The sequence below is a fragment of the Pyrus communis genome, chromosome 13 (assembly GCF_041283825.1).
Source record: "Pyrus communis isolate YQ-2024b chromosome 13, ASM4128382v1, whole genome shotgun sequence".
Taxonomy (NCBI): domain Eukaryota; kingdom Viridiplantae; phylum Streptophyta; class Magnoliopsida; order Rosales; family Rosaceae; genus Pyrus; species Pyrus communis.
In genome coordinates, this window is record NC_142577.1 from 248,165 (window position 1) to 267,397 (window position 19,233).

At 37.8% G+C, this 19,233-nt stretch overlaps 1 protein-coding gene and 1 pseudogene across 1 annotated transcript; one reads left to right on the forward strand and one right to left on the reverse strand.

The window, feature by feature from the left end:
* Positions 1-12,788: 12,788 nt before the first annotated feature.
* LOC137735980 (3-ketoacyl-CoA synthase 15 pseudogene) lies at positions 12,789-14,298 on the forward strand (annotated as a pseudogene).
* A 53-nt stretch (positions 14,299-14,351) lies between these two features.
* Positions 14,352-18,394, reverse strand: LOC137737048 (serine/threonine-protein kinase STY13). Its single transcript, XM_068476398.2, has 3 exons — positions 18,159-18,394; positions 16,614-17,628; positions 14,352-14,945 (listed from the first exon to the last, which is right to left on the reverse strand). Exons 2-3 carry the CDS (start codon positions 17,525-17,527, stop codon positions 14,606-14,608), a joined length of 1,254 nt encoding a protein of 417 aa, XP_068332499.2. The 5' UTR covers positions 17,528-17,628; positions 18,159-18,394; the 3' UTR covers positions 14,352-14,605.
* Positions 18,395-19,233: the final 839 nt, after the last annotated feature.

Genomic DNA, 19,233 nt, shown 5'->3' on the forward strand with positions numbered 1-19,233 from the left:
CATTATAACCCACCTACATTCTACCTAATCCACATGCCTTCCCAATAATATAATTGAGCCAACACATGCATCCAAACAAAGCCAACCTAGCTAACCCTACATGCATTTCTTTATTCATTCTTCATCACATGCATTTTCACCACCATTCACACACACATTCACCCTTTGTGCCGTGCCTTCCCTCTCCTATTTCCAACCACATTCTTCCACTTCCCACTTCATCATTACACCACCTAATCCACATGCACTCCCATCCATTTCATCATTGCATTCATCACCAAAGAACCAACAACAATGTCGTGCATTACTCATCAATTCAAGCCACATTCCACATGTTTTCACAACCTAATTCACATGCACATTCAGCCACCTTTCTCCCAAAAACAGTGCACATGCATTCATTATTCATTCACTTTGCATTCCCTTTACATATACACCCCACATGTCCCTTTCCATCATTCAACACATGCATCACAACCCCAAAACTAACACAAAACAACTCAATGCCGTGCACTCCTTTAGCATTTCCAGCTTTTCCCTTTACATTTCACATGCATTCCATACTTCTCCTAGCTATTTTCCATCATTATTTCAGCCACCATTCACTCTTTAACCCACACACACTTCACACAAACAACATTCACATGCATTCACATGCATTTCCAACACAAAACACACTCAAAACCGTGGCCACCTTTGCATTTCAGCATTCCCATTTGCATTTTCAGATTTCCAGCTTTCCAACCTAGCCAAGTCACATGCATTCATTCATAATCATTCACCAAACATGCAGCCACATTTCCACCCACCTCCTAGCTGTCATGTTCCCTCCATTACTCCTATAAATACCCTTGCATTCATTCATTCATTCATCATTCCATTCACAACACAACACACAACACAAACACACATCCCTTGCCGTGCATATCCTTCCATTTCTGTGCAGTTTTTCTCCTCCATTGCAGCCACTATCCAACCACTTCCCATCCCTCCAAAACACTTCACACCATCACACAACCTATCCTTAGTCCTTGTGCCACAATAAAGAGGAAGATAAGAGGGCCTAAACGTTCATACAATTCAAGATTGAGTTGTTGGAATGTTTAGGCGTTTCTTTGATTTCAATGTTTAATTTCAATTCTCTTTGTTTTGTACGTATGAGGAACTAAACCCTTTTTGGCTAGGGGTGATTTCAATACCATGATTATTTATGTGATATGAATTGATGAATTCCGGTTATGAACTCTTGATTCGTGAATGCAATTGGCTTAACTATTTGATGATTAACTTATTTGTGTTTGTTGATTGAGGGTCGACACTTAATTAGCATGCATGAATATGTGGCTAAAGTTTAAGAAGGTTTCACATAATCGTTACTAACTTATACTTGAAAGTAGTGAAGGTCACTTGTCACGATCGCGTTAAGTTTAATTCTTAGCATGAGCAACATGATGTCATAGTTGCAAATGCTTTGTCAATGCTTATGGTTTTCATTATTCTTAATGATCTTCGATTTTATCTCTATTATGATGACATGTAGGGAACTTTTGAGAATGTTTTGGGTTGTCGAATGATGCCATCCAATCCAATAATATAAGGAAAATCTGAGGGTTAACTAGTGATGTCACGGTTAATTTGGGGCATTGTCGTTCATAATTCAATGAAGGAATAACTGGAAATTGATTCATATGCATAAATATCATGTGTGGAGAAAGAACCTCTAGCTAATTCACCAACCATCTTGTTTCACAACACTTGTTTACAATCTGTCCATTTTTGCATTTTGTTTGTTTATTTCAACTTCGTCAAAACTAAAACCCCTTTTTTTTATTTCCTTGTTCCCAAGTGTCTTAAATCTGTTTTAATTTAGTTTTTATGTTTTTAAGTCAATTTAGAAGGTTTTAGCAAGCCCTCCTAATCCCCGGTCTAGAACGATCCCTCACTTATCCATTCTACTACAATTGTCAAACGAGGGTTTAATTTGAGTGTCAAGTAATTCTCACATCAAATATAAAGTGTGGAAATTGCATGATAGGGCTATAATGCAACTGGTTACTGCTATCTTGTCTCCTATTGCTGTTTCGTGTGCAATTGGTAGTTTTTGTTCTAAAGATTTGTGGACAAGATTGAAGGAACATTTCTCGACTGTATCTAAGACTAGTGTGTTTCAGTTGAAGTCTGATTTACAGAATATCAAGAAAGGTACCAACACTGTATCACAGTATCTTCAGAAAATTAAAGAATCAAGGGACTACTTATCTGCTGCAGGAGTGAAGTTTGAGGATGAAGATATTGTTATCTTAGCACTCAATGGCTTACCATCTGAGTATAACACTTTTAGATGTGTAATTCGAGGATGAGAAAGTGTTATTTCCCTCAAACAGTTTCGGGCACAATTGCTTGCTGAAGAGGCTATTCTTGAAACTAATTCTACTACGCCATTCCTATCTGCTATGTTGGTCGATGTCAGTGATAAAGGTTCATCTTTTCAGGCAAGTTCATCTCAGGGCACCAACTATCAAGGCAATAATTATTAGGGTAATCATTATCACGGTAGGGAATAATTCTAGCAGCTATCAAGGGACTAATTCTGGGAATTACCAAGGGAACAACTCTGGTCAATCTAGCTATGCTTTCAAGCCTTATAACAATAACAAAAGCAAAGGAAATGACAAGCTTTATCAGGGTAATAAGTATGTCTACTCTAGACAAAATATGCCTACTCAAACTCATGTTTTGCCGGTTCCTACTCCTGGTCTTCTTGGTCAGTTTCCAATGCCCTGCATATGGTGGATATCCTGGACCTTATCTTTCATGTCAGTTATGCAAACAAGAAGGTCATACTGCTCCATATTGTAACAATGTCCCTCGAGAAAAACCCAAGTGTTTCATTTGTGGCAAATCCAATCACACTGCTTGGTTTTGTTTTCACAAAGACAAAGTACCTCAGTTTCAGTAGCAATTCCCAATGTCTGTTGGTCAATCATCCTCTTAGCATCCTATGCAAGCAATGAACACTGTTCTTTCTTCACAGAGTGTTCTTGGCATGTCCTTTCATCACTCTAATTCTCAAGTGTGGTTGACTGACTTGGGTGCCACTAATCATATGACATTTGAGTTTGGCAATCTCTCATTGGCCACTCCTTATCCCTCGAATGAGATGGTACATACTGTAAATGGTGAAGGTCTGAACATTTCTCACATTGGTAACACTGTTATAAGAACTCCATTGCAACCACTTAAACTCAATTCAGTTCTATATGTTCCTGAGTTATCTCAGAATCTATTATCTGTACATAGAATCTGTTTAGATAACAATTGTTGGCTGATCTTTGATGCTTTCAATTTCTGGATTCAGGACAAGGCCACAGGGAAGATGCTATGCAAAGGAGTACGCAATAATAGTCTCTACCCAATTCCATCCTTGTCTAATGTCAACTCATTTCAAATTCAACCCTCAGCTTTGCTTGGTCAGCTAGTTAACTCCACGATTTGGCATAGCTGACTAGGTCATCCATCAAATCCTATTGTTTCTTTAATGCTTAGAAAAGCTAATATTCCCTGTAGTCATGACAATTTACATGTGATGTGTCAAAGCTGCTTAGAAGGCAAGTTTTGTAAACTGCCATTCCAATCAAGTGTTAATAAAGCTACAAAACCTTTTGATGTACTGCATAGTGATATATGGGGACCAGCACCTTGTGTTTCTTTAGATGGTTTTAAACACTATGTCATTTTCATTGACGAGTGTACCAGATACTGTTGGATCCATTAATGAATAAATAAAATATTTTTGATATCTTTTGTGCCTTTCATTCTTTTATACTTACTCAGTTTTCTACATCACTTAAAACATTGCAAAGTGATGGGGGTAGGGAATATGTGAGCAATAGGTTTCAATCTTTTCTCAAAACCAAGGGTATTATACATCAAATTTCATGTCCCTACACCCTGGAACAGAATGGATTAGTAGAACGAAAACATAGGCACTTTATTGAAACCATAGTGACTTTGCTACAATCATCTCAGTTACCATCTCAATTCTGGTCATTGGCTGTTCGAATTGTAAACTACTTGATTAATAGGATGCCATCCCCTGTGTTACAAAACCAATCTCCTTTTGAAATTCTATTTGGTGCAGTTCCTTTGATATCTTACTTAAAGATCTTTGGATGTGCATGTTTTCCTTTACTTAAACCCTACAACAGTTCTAAATTGCAACCTAAAACCACGAAATGTGTCTTTTTAGGCTATGCATCCAAGTATAAAGGTTATATATGCTATGCAGTCACGAATCACAAGTTTTATATATCAAGACATGTGATGTTCAATGAACAAGAGTTTCCATATATATCTTTATTAACAACAGCTAAACAAACTGATATGACACATGCACAATCTTCCATTTCTTTACCTTTGGCAGTTGTTAATTTTGACAATGAATTTGTTTCCTCAATACCAAGTATCCCTGTCTCTATACATCAAAAGTCTTCCATACTTTTACCTCTTGAAATTGGTTCTTCTTCTACATCACCTATCCTAAACTCCAATCCTTTAAACTTTGCTTCAGATCCATTTCCTACTCCTTCAAATGTCTCTAATGCTACACACTCATCTTCCCAAATCCCTGTGGACCTTGACTTTAGACCAGAAAGTTTTCAAGCAATTTCTGCAGTACCATCCTTGAATTTGCATCCAATGTAAACAAGGAGTAAGAGTGGCATTGTTAAAAAGAAGGTTCTCCTTACTACTGTGGAAGACTCTGGAGGTATTGATTTGACTCTTATTGAACCATCCACTTATAAGTCTGCACTTAAGGTTCTTGTTTGGATGAATGCTAAGTTATGTGTTGAATTTTCTTCTGGTTTTGATTGTTGATCAAATGAAGAATTATTTTATTCTTTGTCTGATGGGGATTGAATGTCGTTTTTCTTAAGAAACTCATGTGTTTGAATGCTGCTAAGCTGTGAACGAATGTATAAAATTTTCTGATTTTAGAAACTTAATTTCTTCTTTGATTTTATTGACTTCTCTTTGTAAATCCTTGACTATAATTTCCTTCTTAGTTTTACTGAACCTTTCCAGGGTTGTACTAAGACTGATTTTTGGGGTTACTTGGGGTTGACTAGTACTGGCTTCTTCTTGAGAGACTAGCTTCTTTAATTTCTTGAGATAAAATGATTTTAATTTAGGGTCGTCGACTTTACTGATTAATTCAACAAGAAGATCTTCTTGTTCTTCTTGTTCTTCTTGTTTATCGAGGACTAAAATTTTGTTACAACAAGCATCTGTGCATCCTATCTTAATTTCAAGGGATGAGAGACCACTTGAGGATTGACTGGAAGAAGACGAACCTAAATCATCTTCGGATTGACTATGGTCTATGTCTCTGAGTTCTAAGACTTGGATTAACTGGGTTTTCTCTTCTTTAGAGATTTTCAACTGGTTGATTATTTTCTTGACTCTACATTTTTGCATAATAATCGAATTTGCCACACTTGTAGCAATTCCCTTTTTGTTCTTGATTTTTGGATTGGAGCTTTGCTGAGGGTTTCCTCTTTCACTTGCTCGACTTGGGTTTCTCGTAAAATTTATTTGTTTCAAAATTCTTATTTTTTAATTTGTTATGTTTCGGGTGCCTCCTACTGGAGTACTTATTTGGGTATCTATTGTAGGCTTCTGATTTTTTTCTTTTTGTTGGATGGAGCAATAGGAGATAATCTGTATTGTTCACAAAATGATCCTACTTCGTATTTGGCTATTGACTTGCCTTTGTTGACTTGTTTTGTAATTTTCATATCAATACACATTTTCAATCCTTCTTTCTGGATAATATTAATAATATTTTCATAAGTAAGGGTATGATGTGGTATGATACCTTCTTCATTAACTAAATCGTTTCTGATTTTATGGGCAAATAGATTTGGTAAACCATTAATGAATTTTTCTTTCCAAAATAGTTTATTACTATCTTCTCTAAGTAGGACCCTGGACATGAAAACATCTTTGTACCACCTAAAATTGCTTAGGGTTGGACATCTTAAGTTACTAAGTTGGTCATGAATCTTAGAGGTGACATTACTAGGTGTCCCTATGAAATGTTCTATGATAGTGAATAGTAATGGGTTGACCGCATCTGGGACTCCCCTTCCGATGCGTTCATTGAAAATAGGTGTTCCTTCTTCATCTCTTTTGACTGCATTTTTTATTTCATTTCATTGTTTAGTAACATGTTTTTACCACTAGGAATGGAGCATTCCTATAAATTCAGTGACCAAAAGGTTGACAATTTGGGTTTGACTGAGGTTATGATTGGTAATATAACTATTAACAACCATAGAGTTTATCATCCGAGACTGAGAATTGGTTTTGGATGTTTCTTTCCTCAAATTGAATATCCGGAGGTGTTGGCCTTGGATACCAATTTTTGGTAAGAGTTATCGAGTTGACTCTTTTGTTTGTGATTCTTTTTAGTTCAAGATTTTGAAAAGCTTCTTCTACTTTTCTGATGGAATTTGTTTCACTCTCACCTTCTAAATCCCATATTGCAAAAGTTGTTTTTGGTTGAGATTCATCTGGGTGTTGTAAAACATTGACTGTTTTTTTCTTGTTTTAACTCTTGTAACATTTGATCTATTTTTGACTTATGGAGATTGTTTTCAAGGTATTGTGCTAGATGAGGCTTCTGGGAAATTGACTAAGGGTTTTTCCTTAATTGTTGGTTTGGAATGTGAAAGTCTATCTATTTTGGTTTCTATTTTATCTAGCTATTTTCCTATGGTGTGTAGACTCTGGTTTGTGAAATTGTTTTGTTCAATGACTGCTTGACTTCTGCATCTTCTTTGGGAAGTTTGAAAGGGGTGGCTGGGACCTGTTTGTTTGCAGTTGTAATTAAAATTGTTTCTTGTGGAGGGTGACTAGAAGAGACTATGGTTTTGTCTTCTTTAACCCAGTTTTCTTTGGTGATGACTTCTAATTTCTTTTGAGACTCGTAATAGTTTTCAACAAAATCGAAGAAAAATACTTCAATTTGTGTTTTTCATGAAATTGGTCCATTTACTGTAAATGTCCAATTTTTGTTCTTTTGTATATTTTTCCCTAAAGGTGTTTCTTCTGGGAATGTTTTCTATTGCTTCGATGTCAACATTGAGTTTCTTCCATTGGATTTTGAATGGTTTGTTTAGGACTAGCAGTTGGTGGTTGACTTGATTTTCTTCGAAATCTAATTCTGTTGGAGAGGTTTGTTCTCCTTAATTTTGGGTGTTAGGTTGGTATCGTGGATGAGTAACCTGAGAGGTTGTTTCTACTGATTTTAACTTCATGTTGATCAAATCATTAATTAATTCTTATTGGGTAACTATTAAGCTAGTTTCTGCTGAGTTTAATTTCCTATTGACCAAGGAATTGATTAGATCTTGATCTTGACCCACCATATTGGCTGATGTGGATCCATAAAAGAATTTTTATCCGGCTCTAAAGATTTGTGTGACTAGGCTAACTGCTGTATGTGGACACTAGATTTTCTAGCTGAAGGGTTGAAGTTGATTTGAACTGTTCCGTCAAAATATTGTTTTATGTTATCTAGGTTGACTAAGCTATTTTGTATGCTTACTAGTTTGCTTTCATTGATCAAGCACCAATCTGAAGGTAGACTAATATCGGACCATTTGATAGTTCTAGGTATTTTGATGTTGCCATTTTCTTGATTGGTTTGTATTAAGAGTGTGGTCTCTAGAACTTTTAACTAAGGCTTGGAAATTCATGTTGGTTCTTGTAACTTTGTAGTAAACTCTAAAGATTAGAGCTAATGGTTGGACTCCTTCAAGAACTTGGTACTTGGAAGTTTTGATGTTTAATATGAGTGCTTTCAGCATGTGGGGATCTGAATGACTTATCGTGAGATTTGGGAAACAATCAAAATGAATTGGTCCATTGTAAAGTCTTGACTCAATCATCCCAAGAATGTTATCTCTGAAGTCAGTGAATCTTGCATCTTGGAGGCATAACAAAATAAAGGTATTGAGGCCTCTTCTTGTCAAGGGCTTGATTGCTATTTGGACTAGACCTATGTGAATGTAATTGTAACCATCTTTTCTATGAGTTTTAATTTGTTTTGGTGTGAATAACTGACAAGTTTCATGTTCTTACTAAGAGCATAAGCTCTTTCAACTATTTTGACGTGATGTTCACTTCTAAAAGATGCTACTAACCATTTCTTTTTATAAATATTTTTACTAGAAACCTTGGGGATATTCCAATCTCCAAAGTCGACACTGTCATCTATTTGAAATTCTAATTTTTGTTTACTATGTTTGGAATTCTACTTAAACTGGATCTAGAGCTAGTGCTGGCATTAAATTAGATCTAAATAATTTACTCATAATGCTCAAAATGCAGATTTTCAATATACAGAAATCTTATTGGCTTTACCTTCCTCACGTATTTGCTAAACTATCTCTCCACTCATGCCAATCTTATGGACTTATTGTTTGGAACACATCTTATTGTTTGGGTTGAGAGTCAACAATCCTACTTAAAAGGTTAACAAATAAGATAAAGTATAAATGAAAACTGAAAGATGAATAGAATGTAATGATTATAAAGATGATAACTCAATTACCACTCATTTGGCTCTGATACCAAATGGGGCAAACCTAACTAATGTTGATGATGAGGGCAATAATGATGCAAATCATGTGAATTGGATGGACTAGAGATTTGATGTGGTGGATAGCCAGGATTGAATAAACCATGAAACCAACTATTATAAATGAATAAGAAAAACCGAATGAAGGAGTCATCTGTGTTTACCTTGAATTTGAGATATTCGATGAATTGACTATGAGTCAGAATTTTATGCCATTCAAAATTAGTAGTTATGAAAATATTCGTGGTGAAAATAATGAATTCAAAATAATGATGCAATTATAATTTGAAAATAAGTTTTATTGCAAAACTTACACTGGGAGTTACAATTAATATACTAACGATTGAGTCAGAAAATAAGAAATTGACATGTAAAAAGGATATTGGTGCACGCAAGCATCCTTGACGTTTGAGAATTTAAATTGTTTACAATTTGGTTTTCTTTGAATACAGTGTGAACCCAAAGAAATTTTGACTGAGAAAAGATGTAGAAATTAACTTGGCCTCTTTTTCTCAGGAGTCCTTCTTTTATAAACCTTTAAAGGAGACTTGGATGATTGATTGCTTTACTGTTGAAGCACGGGATGTATGATGACTTGCTTTTACTGTTAATGAATAGTGAACTTGTTGGAATAACTGCTGCTTTTACTGTGGAATGTGTAGATGACTAAATGATTCCATGCTTTGTGGGAATTATTGATACAAATATTGTCTGAACACTTCACATGGTGACTTGGAAAGATGACTGAATTTTTACATGGCAATTGTCATGGTGTTCACATGATGACTAAATTTTCACATGACCTTATTATGCAAAAGGGTCTTGCAAATCCTGGTAGTCGACCCACTTGGCTGATTGTGTTTTTTGACTTATTGATTTGGCTGGTTGTTGTGCAGATGCATCTGAAGATTCAGAGTTTGAAGCTTCTTCTTCTTCAGTGTGGAGCATCACTGCTTTTGCAAGTAATTATTGTGCTAAATCTTAGAGCTAAGTGGCTTTATTCTTCTTTGAGCCTGACAATTTAGGAGACTTGACTGTTCCTTTAAAGGATGAGGATGGACTAATGTCTGATAATGATTGAGTTGGAATAGCTGGCATACTGGCTGCGCTGGCGCAACTGAAGGAGGAGTAATGAGAAATTTAGAGAGAACCAGACTGATGACCCTCTAATGGTTGAATTTATCCCACCACTTGACTGATCTAACTCTGTTGACTTCATCGGTTTCAACTTCATAATTCCACTTCAAGATCCACGGGACTTTGTATTTGACCATGAATATTGGGAGAAGTGTAATTCTGTAGTTGAATCTACTTCTATCAAATTTTTATTGAAAATTGGCAGAGAGTACCTGCATAAGTTCTTCTGGTAGGAGACTGGCTGTTGGGCCATGGGTTGACCACCATTTTGGGAACCATGTAGGAAAGTTCAACCTAAAACTCTTGTCAAAATTAATGAACCATGAATGACTGAAATCTTCTGTCCGATGGAGAAAGATGTTGGCCCAAGCATTGATGTAATCAAAATAATTATAATGATTATTGGATATTTGGACATATTGAGTGTGAAGTGTGTATGTATATATGTATGTATGTATGTATGTATGTATGTATGTATCTCTGTGTGTGTGTGTAATCTCTACGCGCCTAATGCGTACGCGCCTAAAGCGTACTTTGGATGCCATAAAATAATTTGTAAAGAAAATGTACCTATTTATAGTGTACAAAAGTCGGCTAATGTAGCATGAGGTGCCAACTATAGCATGAGGTGCCAACTATTACATGCAATTAACAGGAGTTGTCAATAATTTGCATGTAATCAGCCTAACACATCAAGCCTCATCCTCCAACTCATGCAAACAAGAGTCCACGTTTCATCTAGCTAACGACACTAATCAACCTAGGAAAAGTAGTAGCCAAGTAAACTTGTCAACCAAATAAAAATAATATAATAATACAATACATACATATAAATACGTAGGTATATGTATATGTATACATGCTAAATACAAGGTCTTACATTAAGCTTATGGGCTTGACCTTTCAATGCCCATTTGCGCCCCGAGGCCCAAAACTAATACGAGGTTTAAAATGAATTTTTTCGTTTGATTAATTAACATTTTAATTAATCTTAATCATAAACGATTAAACTATTTAATTGTTCATACTCATCTTCGCAGTATCCTTCAAATGTTACCTTACACAGTGTGCAATCCATTAGGTTCCTTTTAGCGAGGTAGTGGGCGATTAGAACTCTTAGTAATCGATTGTGAATTGAAACTTACTTTCAATTCTCCCTTTAGTGATTATACATCTTCAGGGTTTCCGCAACCCATGAGTGACATATAGTAGTATGTCATGGCTACCTAAGCTAATAAGAAGAGGTTGGAAAACCTATTCAGTTTGGGATTACAAATGGAATACGGTCTTTCTCTAGTACAATACTGTTGATCACATTGTTAGGTTTGATAGTTGATTCATGTCTTCTATCCATTGTGATTCACTTGTCTATATGATTGCCTTGAATGTGATTTTGAATGACTTCTTAAGTCTCATTCATACTCTAGCCATAGATTCTTAATAGTTGGAAGGTTAGAGATCCCTTGTTACGCATTCATTTGCCCCCATGGCTAAGCAACTTAACCCCAACTATGTCATGGATAGCCTCTAATGAAATACCATTGATACAGTCAAAGATCAAGGACCTAACCACAAGACAACTGTGATGCCTTAAGTGAAAGGACTAATTTGCATTATCCCAACCATGAGTTCTCATGTGACATGAGTATGAGAACTCGTTGTTGATCACATTCAGTGGACTCATTCTCTATTTACCTACATACTTGTCTTGGTGTTCAATCACACCAACACTCAAGACCAGTCACTCTCCCGGAGTGAAGACATAGCATGTATTGATCTTAACGGATTGTCAATGCCCAATTCGCAATCCTATGATCAGGAAAGTTTAGGATATTTGAACAAAAAAAAAATTTAACTTATTTAGATCACATTCTCCTAATTACATATCTCTTGGACTAATTGTTCAAGCGTATAACATTTAATGAGACCGTTTTAAACAATAATTTTTGCCCTTATATTAAACTAGTTTAGTTCAACTTGTGAAATGTCTGTAAAGTATCATTTTATGATTGGGTTTAGGGCACATTTCCAACATACTTTTCCCAATCAAATTAGGCCCCTAAGGGTGGAATGGCCAGGGAGTACACACGTCTTGCAGCAATGTCGGAGGCTTGTGAATTAAGTTCCCATGAATTTGGCAGACATGACACCTTTTAACCATATTGTGCATGTCTTCCTCCATGGTAGGCTAGTAGTACCCTAGACTTAGCAGCTGCTTGTGTAGCATATTTCTTCCTTGATGCTCTCCATATTCTCCAGCGTGCACTTCTTGCATGACTTGTAATGACTCAAATGGCCCTAGGCATCTCAGTGGTTCCCATCGAATCCCTTGCATTATAGTGTTGCCCTATCTAGAAGTATATTGTGACTGTTCCCTTTAGCCTGCGTGCTTCTTTGGCATTGTTTGGTAGTGTCCCGTCGACGAAGAAAATTAGGTACGGGAAAAAATTGTCTGAGATAGAAACCGTGAATGCCTCCCTTGCGGAAAACATCTTGCTGCACCTTGGACATTTGGCTTGGATGTATATGGCTTACTGCTTCATTTTCGGCCAATAATATCCTTTCCCTTGTAACCGCCGATAGACATTCACCACTTGATTAACTCCACATGTGGCATCATGAATTTCCTGCAACCGCCCATGTGCTTCCTCCGGTCCAACGACTCCAACGCATCGAGTCAACATTCCTCCAGGTAGACGCCTATAAGCGTTCAGGCAACATTAATGTAATCCCTCAAATGCTTGATGCCGAGCTCTCCGCTTGGCATGGAAACTCCTGTCTGACGGTTTCCATTTAGTCATCATCCTTCGATGTTCTGCAGGGGAAACTGCATCACTGGTTGGGGCTTCCTTTCTGATTACAGCAATGTTGGATTGCTCCTCAACAAAAGTGAGCCTAGAACTGAGCGTGGCCAAGGCTTCTGCATACATGTTGGTTGTGTTGGTGATGTGCTCCAACACAACTTGCTCGAAGCTTGCCATGAATTTTTCTGCCAAGGTCCGGCATGTGCCAGAGTTCAGTGGAAAGCCATGTGTTCTATGTCAGCTACATCTATGGAGAGAAAGAATACTTGGCAAGACAAGGAAGGAAAGAAAAGCGGGCATGCAAGAAGCCTCAAATGGTGGCTAACATCAACAAACCCTTCCCAACCGGGTCCAACATTCGGATGTTTTTTTATTGGGATTTGGAAGATGTCCACTCCTCTCACGACAACGCTTTGGTGATCAAGGTTCAAATCTTCAACGCAATGGTCAGTTGCATCTTTGTAGACAACGGCTCCGGATATGTTGATGTTCAATGTAATTGATTAGTTTTGAAATGTCCTTGTTTCATTTTATGTTGGCTTGTGCGTGAGCCACCAAATTAATCAAAGATCTCAAAGGAGTTCATTGAATTAGTGAGAAATTCGGGCAACTTCAACGATGCTGCCATTGATTTTCAAAAGTGAGTGCCCAAGGGTTCCAGCATAGGCGAAGAGACATACATCCCCTGATTTGTGTACCGCCCTGATTACAAGATAAAGCTAAAAGATGGAGAGAAGAGGCAGCTATGGCTATGTTTGGGGCCATAAATGACCTTTTCGAAGCCACCATAGTCCGGGCAAAGGACATTAGGATCCTGGTGGTGAACTGTGGAGTTATAAATGCGACTCCATCGCTGTCATCCACAGTGATAAACATTTCAAGCTGAGGCCTAACGTTCAGAGCTTTAACCTTTTTGGAATGGGTTGTGCTGCAGGAATCGTAGCCCTTGATCTGGCCAAAGATCCCTTTTAAATGCTTATCCTGGCACATATGCACTGGTGGTTAGCACAGAGGCTGTGTGCTATACATGGTACAAGGGCAACGATTTTGATATGCTCCTTCCTAATTGTTTCTTTCGAATAGGGGCTGCCTCCATTCTGCTCTCTAGCTCCGATGGTGTGCCAAATATGTACCCAAGCAGGTCTAGACTCGTTGATTCATTTTCATATTAAGATTTAAATGATTTGATCTTAACACATAATGTGGCGGCCGATCAATCAATTACAAGCCTTACTTTCCCGACTACAAGCTCGCCTTCGAGCACGCGTGCATATTAGCGACCAGCAAGAAGGTGCTCGACAAAATACAGACCTAGAGCTTACGGAGGAGTACATGGAGGCATCCGGGAAAACCCTGGAGCGATTTGGAAACACTTCCAGTAGTAGCGTTTGGTATGAACTCACTTAGAGGCAACTTGAAAAATCAAGAGGGGCGATTGGGTTTGGCAGCTCGCCTTCGGCTCAGGGTTCAAGTGTAACAGCGTCGTCTGGAAAGCTCTTAACAATGTTGGGACGCCCAAGCAGAGTCCATGGCTTGATGGCAGCAAGTTGACAAAGAAGAGAAGATGATATTGTTTCTAGTTGTTCTATTAGCTTAGCTCCCAGAAGTTTAAATTACTCAGCTTGATAAGATGATGCGCACAGCGCAAATAAACGTGTTAGGGCTGAGTGGCCGGGCTCGACCTGAGCGGAACTGCGATGCGTCTGGAAACATTAATTGATATGAACCTGGGGATGCAATGCATGCCATAATCATACACATCATCAGATTCAATTCTCCTCTTCTATTACTCACTCTTCAGCGTCAGAAATTCAACCAAATAGAAACCACAAAACCAAAATATTTTTTCGACACCAATTCTTTATTTATCTTAACAAAGAAATGAAACCTAATAAATACACAAGGCTTCCAATATGATTACCTTCTCTCTCTTACCTCTTTTTCTCCTTTCCGTTTCCTTTTTCCTCTGTTATCTTGTTATTCATACCTGTTTTCCTTTCCAATCGTTCTTCTGGGATCAGTCCGCTGTCATTGGTTGGGTAATGCAACACCTGAACCGAGCCTTCCGAACAGTCGTCATGATCTCAGTCTCTGCATGCTCGAGCATTCTCACTACATCAGTGAAGGGTGGCCGGACATCAGGGTTTGCATCCCAACATCTCGTCATGATCTCACAAAGAACAGGTAAGCAGTCATTCGGAATGATAGGGCGGACACCCTTATTCACAACCGCAAATGCTGCCTGTACCGCTGTCATGTTCTGGAATGGAAGCATCCCTGTTATAAGTTCCCAAAGAACTATCCCAAAGCTATAAACGTCAACTTTCTGTGTGTAATGCCTGTGCTGGATCATCTCCCTGCACACAGCCAAATGATCAAACAACGCAATTAAGTAGCCCACACCAAAACACTTATAGGTGCATCCATGCCAACAATGTAATCAGTGATGCAATCGTACCTATAGTTCAGATGATACACTTTAAGGGCATACAACAAGCCAAACAAAGAAAAAAATGAAGTAGAAAGTTAATGCATGCTAGTTCTATAGACACCAATGGCTACTACCAACGTTTTCAAATAGGAGACGCTTTTAGCCTGCAGGCCAATGACTTATCAATTAAAATATGTAGGTAACAAAATTATTAGAAGTGAAAAAGATTATAAGAATAAAGCATTATGGAATTCGACATCAATTGTAGATTATATGCAAACACAAGACAAGTTGGAGCACGTGGTCTACCTTCAGATTCTAAAATCAATATATAATATTTCACACGGTGCATCACATATTATCCAATAGACTCCAGAGTTGAATTACTTTTCCGACATCTGCGTACAGGCTACAGAGTCAAATTACTAAAACCATGCCCCAATATTATTCTTCCTTGTTCTGGAACCAAATAATGGTTCAATTTCCATTGATAACAGACAGCAATGAATCATGGGCTGAGTGAAATTCTCTTGGTTATTATTAAGGTATGTTCCTTACAAACATTCCAAAAATAGTTCGATGCTGATTTTACTCATTTGGACAAATACTCTCTAATATAAGTAAATTCAAGAGCAACATAGACATAGACAGAACTAAATCTCAACAAATACAAGCAAAGTATTAACCATTCATCCACCACCAAGGGAAGGAAAGAGTGGACACACTTGTGACTTTTCTTGTTTCATGCAACAGGGAATAGTAAATATACAGTAACCAAAAAGGGATAACCCTTTGTGGGGGTAAATCAAATAAATTACCGAAATTGTCAAACTACAGTACTGTGTTCTTTTTAAGTATGGAAAAAAACAGATTATCCTCATAATTAAGATCTGCAACGTATAAGAGGCTAAGGTTAGTTGGGGGAATGACAAAACGGTAGACACCAAATGAACCCCTCATTATCATAGGGTATAAGAGCAATACCAACATGATAGATGAATATATGAAAATTTCCATCTGCTTAGATTTTTTTTTTCCTTTTTCTAGAATTTACAGGGAAAACTACTCATACCACCAATTGGATTTGAAACTGAAACTACATCATGATGTGAGGAGAGTTCCTAGGATCCTAGCACGATTTTCGTAGACAAAACCATTTCAGTCAATGATACAAACGTTGTAGGTAAATCTTTTTGCATGAAGTTTTTTGATTTGCTTTACAACACATGCTTTGTTTCTCAGACCGGAAAATTGATAAAATAAAGTTTGACACAAAATCAGATACAGGGTATATGTCTACAACAAGCAACGACAAAATAACAAACCAGAGAGGACATGAAATATTAGTAACGGAAAGTTAATGCACATTTATATCTGCAAAAAAGCAAGTATACATAGCTGTAAGAAATTCATACAACTCTCACATACTGCAATAAAACCTGTCTATGAAAGACCAGACTTAGAATTGAGAATTCAAAAGAAGATGCTAAAGCCTATAAAGCCATGAAATGAGCCCACAGATAAAATAGAGAAGATGAGGCCAATGATAGCAACAATGGATAACATATTTTAGCTAATGAGTTAGAAGTCTTACGGCGCCATCCAGCGGTATGTCCCAGTCTCCGGAGTCATTCCTTCTGTCTGCACCTCAATACGGGCAACTCCAAAATCAGCAATTTTTATAGATTTGTCTGAAGAAATCAACAGGTTGTCAGATTTCAAGTCCCTGTGAATCAGACCAAGCCCATGAACATATGCAAACCCCCTCGCAACATCCAAAGCTTGTTTGACAGCTAATTTCAATGGAACTGATCGGCTATGCCGCTTCGCCAAGAACTGCCGAACTGAACCCCCCTTAGCATACTCAGTTACGATGCACCAAACCATTGGTTTACGGCAGGCACCAATGAAACGAACTATGTTTGGATGCTTTAATGTAGCCAGCATCTTGACTTCTTGTTGAAACTGCTGCTCCATCACCTGAGCCTTTTCTGGGTCATTTACCGGACTCTCCAAAAGTTTGATGGCAACATCTTCACCATTGTAGGTACCTCTATATAGCTTCCCAAAAGCACCTTGTGCAAAAGCTTCACCCATGTTTAGCTTTCTTAAGTCAATTGTCCACTTCTCATAATTCTCAAGCCCCTCCGTCAAGGAATGGCTGTCCAGTAGAGCTTGGGCAAGCTGATCATTACTCAGAGCATGTGTGACTCTTCCTCGGTGGTTAACACTATGTTGCACAGAGTAGTTGTCATTTGCACGTCGCCGCAGCCCTTGGTGGTTCAAGATGCGAGTGTGCGAATCATTAGTATTTGAACCAACACTGCTGTTGTCTATAGACATGGCTACAGAGCCTCCATCGTTGCTCGTTTGCATACTGTCGATGGACATGTTGGTACCTTCACCCTCATGGAGTTTGAGGTAGAAGCCTTGCGACAAATTGTCATAGTTAATATCATGGTTATTTAGACCAATAATTCCAGTGAATTTGGCACCGCCCTCCAACATTTTCTTCTCAGAGAAAAACGAATTCCTCAAAGTTGCCCTACTTGTTCCGCATACAAAATATCAAATTTCTAACGGAATACCACCTTCTCTCTTTCGAAACCCTGAAACCAAATCGACCAACAGAAAATAGTAAGTAGACAGTTCTCCAAGTTGAATCAAACGTGGAGCAAAGAGACCATCCTAGGGTTTTGTTTTGGAAGTAGAAATGCAGAATTCTATGATGATTACTGTAATTCCCAATTCAATATCATATATGCGTGTGTGTGTGTGTGGGGAAACTGCAGAAGACAGGACAGTATTCCCTGGGACTAAGCATCTAATAAGGATAAAATCCCGATATTTAAGGGGACCAGGAATGGTATGTTTTAGGTTGATTAACACCACAAAATCAACTCAATCAAGAAAATATTAATGAAAATTAACTTATTCTTAAGAAAAATACGCCAACAAATGCGAAATCAAACAATCAATTTAAAGAAAGAATCTGAACAAAATCGCCATATCATTCCAACGACAAGGAGTGAGAGGAAATCACAGAGATGAAGAGTATTTAAGAAAATGGGGAAGTGATTCAGAAGCTGGGTAATTAGGTAATTCCATTGATGGAAGATGAGCAAAGACAAACACGTACCTCAATCAATAAAAAACGAGGGCAGCAGTCGGATTGAGGAAGATCAAATGGAATCGAGCACGCAGGAAGCAAAAGACCTCTTCTTCTTCCCAGTCTCCCAAGTCGTCCTTTCTTCTCCCTCTCACTTCCTTTTTTTCTATTTTTCAATAATAATGTTTTTTTTTCTTTTCTTTATTTTTTCTTTTCTTTTTATTCTTTTTTTTTTTAACATTTTATTACAAGATGGGTCGGCTTGCGTGTGAGGCCCCACCTCCCCCCCTTCTTTTTCCTTCTTTCCTTTTCGTGCATGTAACATACTTTCTTCAATACGTTATGTATCTCCATTCCTATAAAAACTACTAAAAAAAATCAATACAATAGCTGATGGCTAATATAGGTCATAAATATGAGGGTTTTTATCACAAATAGTTATTGAAATTGACTCATTCAATCAAGATGATCTCTGAAGTTAAAAATCAATCAATGTCATCCTTGAAATTGGGTGGTGTAAGTCAATGTTGTCATTCTATTTGAATTCCATTAGAAAATATGTTAGTGTGCTAATGTGGCACACTGTAGGGCACCACTTCAATATTATGATGCCATGTAGATTAGATAAAAGTTTATTTTTAATTAAAAATAAATAAATTTGTTTCAAAAATTAAAAATAAAAAGTCGTCAGCTTCGTTAGCAACCTCCTGCCAGTCCTTCTGGCAAAGATTCTAGTAGTTGAGCTTAAGGTAACGGTAACTCCCAGCATCGAGAAGAATCGACGTGGTGTCCTCACTCCAGTTATCTTAGCGGACGGAGAGATGGTTGGAGGAGGGTGGGGGAGGTGGTGGTCGCAGCATTGAACAACATCGTTTAGAGGTCCATTAGGTTGCCCATTTGGAATAGTGGGTTTTGGGTGTGGGAAAATTGGGGAGTGGGTGGGAATAGAGAGAGGGTGGGTTTTGTTAGGGAGTAAAGGGGTCGCCTCAATGGAAGGATGTCACATCCCGGGCTAGACTCCACCGTAGCACGATATTGTCCGCTTTGGCACCACACCCTCACAGTTTTGTTTCTAGGAACTCACATGAGAACTTCCCAGTGGGTC

What these genes read in the sequence shown, in the direction of transcription:
- LOC137737048 (XM_068476398.2), bottom strand. Translation starts at nt 17,527, where the DNA reads ATGTTGGAGGGCGGTGCCAAATTCACTGGAATTATTGGTCTAAATAAC. An exon ending in ACATACCGCTGGATGGCGCC is followed by an intron (nt 14,946 to 16,613) that starts GTAAGACTTCTA and finishes GGCTGTGTGCAG; the next exon opens with GGAGATGATCCAGCACAGGC.